This window comes from Rhincodon typus, unplaced genomic scaffold (assembly GCF_021869965.1).
Source record: "Rhincodon typus isolate 14 unplaced genomic scaffold, sRhiTyp1.1 hic_rhity00000712, whole genome shotgun sequence".
In the NCBI taxonomy this organism is placed as follows: Eukaryota; Metazoa; Chordata; class Chondrichthyes; order Orectolobiformes; family Rhincodontidae; genus Rhincodon; species Rhincodon typus.
Window position 1 is genome coordinate 14,278 of NW_025966350.1, and position 3,724 is coordinate 18,001.

Genomic DNA, 3,724 nt, shown 5'->3' on the forward strand with positions numbered 1-3,724 from the left:
TGTCCATACTGACCGGAATTCAATCAATCTCAATTAATCTAGTCCCAATTGCAAGCATTTGCCCCATATCCAGCTAAACCCTTTGTATTCATATACCCATCCAGATGCCTTTTCCTTGTAATTGTACCAGACTCCATCACCTCCTCTGGTAGTTCATTCCCTACACAAACCACCCGCTGTGTGAAAAAGTTGTCCCTTAGGTCTCTTTTAAATCTTTCCCTTCTCACCTTAAACCTATGCCCTCTAGTTTTGGACTCCCCTAACCTGGGAAAAGACCTTAATAAAAACCAAAAGAACTGCGGATCCTGTAAATCAGGAACAAAAACAAAGTTGCTGGAAAAGCTCAGCAGGCCTGGCAGCATCTGTCGGGCAGAAAACAGAGTTAATGTTTTGGGTCCAGTGTCCCTTCCTCAGAACCCGAAACGTTAACTCTGTTTTCTCCTCCACAGATGCTGCCAGACCTGCTGGGAAAAGACCTTGGCTATTCACGTTTATCCACACCCCTCGTGATTTTATAAACTTCTGCAAGGTCACCCCTCAGCCTTTGACACTCCAGGGAAACTAGCCCAAGCCTATTCAGTCTCTCCCTATAGTTCAAACCCTCCAACTCAAAGCCAATCTACTTCAGAGAAAAAAACAGTCAAGGATAACTAAAACCATAAGGGATAGCATTACACTAAATCCTGTGATGGGGTAGTAGTGGCCCTCTGTCTGAGTCAGGAGGTCAAGATTCAAGTGCCATCTGCTCCAGAGTTGTGTAATAACATCTCTGAGCTGTCTGATTAAAAGTTATATAAAACTGAAAGAGAGGACTTACAACAATGCTAAAACAGAACGGATCCTCGTAATGGGAAAAAATGCAAAGGGCCACAAAACATCTTATAAGATTTACTGAAAGGGATTATGAAAGAACACTTGAAAGGGACATCAAAATCCATAAAAAAGAAATTTTATAGTTACATAAAAGGAAAGTAGGAGTTCAGGAGCAATGTTGGCTTTCTAAAGACTGAAAGTGGAAATATTGTCAATGACTAGGGAGATATGCAGACATGTTGAATAATTACTTTGCTTCAGTATTTACAGTAGAAAAGGAGTATAGGTTATTGGAAGAGCTGAGGAAATTAATAGTGTGTTGGGAGCAGGGACTGAGTAAAATTAACATAAGTAAATCATCGGTAATGAGAAAATTAATGAAATTAAAGAGTGACAAATCCCTGGATCTGATGGTTTTCATCCAAGAGTTGGGGATCACATTGTAGATGCCTGAACTATAATCTTTGAGAGTTCCCTATATACAGGAGCCATCCCTCTGGATTGGAAAATTGCACATGTCACTTCACTTTTTGGGAAGAGGAAAAGCAGGGAAATTACAGACCAGTTAACCTAACATCCATGGTGGGGAAATAGTTGGAACCTATAAGCAACATCTCGAAATTTTTCAGTTAACCAGGGAGAGCCAGCATGGCTTCATGACATGTAGGCCATGCCTGACAAACCTTTTGAATTTTTTGAAGAGGTGGCTGAGGTAGTGGATAGGGGATCATCTATGGATGATGTTTATCTGGCCTTTAGCAAGGCATTGGATAAAGACTGTTAACTAAGATAGAAACCTACAGAATTGAGGGCAAATTATTGACACGGCTGGGAAATTGGTTGAGTGGCAGGCGACAGAAAGTAAGGATAATGGGTAGACACTGAAATTGGCAGGATGTGACCAGTAGAGTCCCACAAGGATCCATGTTAGGGACTCAATTATTCACATTATTTATTAACAACTTAGATCATGACATAGAAAGTTATATATCCAAATTTGCTGATGACACAAAGTTAGGCAGCATTCCAGATAAGAGCATAAAATTACAAAGTTATTGATAGATTAAGTGAATGTGCAAAACTGTGGTAGATGGAAATTCAAGGTAAACAAATATGAGGTGATTCATTTTGGACAAAAAAGATAGATCAGGGTACTTTCCAGATGGTAAGAAGTTAAATACAAGTGAATGTTCAAAAGAGACTTGGAGGGTGTGCATAGATCTTTCAAATGTCATGAACCAGTGCAGAAGATAATCAAGAGAGCTAATGGAATGGTGGCCTTTATATTGAGAGGACTGGAGTACGAGGATACAGAAGTTATGCTGCAGTTATCCTAAGCTTTTGTTAGACCCCACTGTGAGCAGAACTGGACACCACATCTTAGGAAGGATATAATGGTCATGGACGGAGTACAATGTAGGTTGACAAGAATGATACCTCGGCTTCAGGGATTAGATTATGAGGAGAGATTATACAAATTAGGCCTGTTTTCTCTAGAATTTAGAAGGTTAAGGGATGATCTGAATGAAATCTTTAAGATATTAACAGGAAAAGACAGGGTAGATAAGGATAAACCATTTCCACTGGTTGGGGATTCTAGAACTCAGGACCATAGTCTGAGAATTAGGGCCACACCACTCAGGAGAGATGCAAAGGAGCATTTCTATACGCAAAGAGTGGGAGATGTTTGGAACTCTACTGGATGGATGCTGGATCAGTTATTAATTTTAAGTCTAGATTGTTTCGTTAAGCAAAGGTATCAAGGGATATGGTGTTAGGCCACAAATCAGCCATAATCCCATTGAATGGTGGAATGGACTCTAGGGACTACTCCTGTTCCTGAGTTCGTAACGAATAAGTATGCCAGTCATTTGGGCTGAAGAGCTCAAAAAATGATGCAAATGAACTGTATTACCTTTTCTTTTCTCTAAGTCTCAGTATTGTCTATTGTTTCTATGTTCCTTTCTCAACATTACTCATTGTTCAAAGTTGCAAATATGGAAACATTCACAAATCTCAAATTCCATGAAAATGTATAATCACTCCTTTAATACATTGCATTTCACCAGATCTTTAAAGGTGGAGGCTTGTCCCTTCACGATTATACATTGCTCCTGAACCTGTAGGATGTCTAGTCTTTTAAAGTCATTGCAATGCTCCTGTTGCCTGCTGGTTGGGTGCCTGTCCCTTTAATGGTATTGCATTGCTCTCGATCCCTGCAGGCAGGGTGCCTTCCCCTTTAAAAATGTATCCGCCGTTGGGGGCGGGTCGGCACGTCGATGCGTTGCCAGCCCCAGGGAGCAGCCTCGGTGATTGGGTGGCTGGGGCTGTCTGTCAGCCTCGGAAGCTCCGGACACCAACCTGGAAGCGAAAAGCGGCGGTGGCGGAGCGTCTGAGTCCGGTGCGGGCTCTGGGCCCCGGGACGAGGTGGGCTAAGTGATTGACAGGTGCGAGCTCCGGGAAGTGGTGGGGGTTAGGGGAGGGGGAGGTCGGTGCGGTAACAAAGGCGCTGAGCAGCCCCTCCTCCTCCTCCCCGCCACCGGGTGATCCCCGGTCAAAGCACCCGGGCCCGAGTCAGGGGCAACCTTTACCCTCAAGTCCCTGCTCCATCTCGGCTGTCTCCGCTGGTAATTGACAGCGATCGGGAAAGAGCAACATTCAGGTAACTTTGTAACCCTTTTGTAATGAATAGCTTAGCGCTCTGTCTTCGCCCCTTCCGTCCGCAGCCTTTGTGACTGTCACAGTGTGTCAATAATGTAGCCAGCAAAAGTTTGTTTACTGTGCAAGACGGGGGCTTTGTTTAAAGGTCTCGTTTTCTGCTTTGACACGGGGATCAACCAGCTCACCCTGTGGGAGAGAGCCCTTCTCCAGAGTCTCCTGCCCCCCACCCTCACCCCTATAACAAAGGCTG

General features: G+C 43.6%; 1 protein-coding gene across 1 annotated transcript in view; it reads left to right on the plus strand.

Moving 5' to 3' along the window:
* Positions 1-3,058: 3,058 nt before the first annotated feature.
* Positions 3,059-3,724, plus strand: part of LOC109935930 (probable E3 ubiquitin-protein ligase HERC3) — a gene marked incomplete at its 3' end in the record, with an annotated part of 31,812 nt that continues 31,146 nt past the window's right edge. Inside the window, exon 1 of the mRNA XM_048621492.1 lies at positions 3,059-3,240. Within this exon, the coding sequence (XP_048477449.1) occupies positions 3,059-3,240 (182 nt within the window). The remainder of the gene's footprint in view (positions 3,241-3,724) is intronic.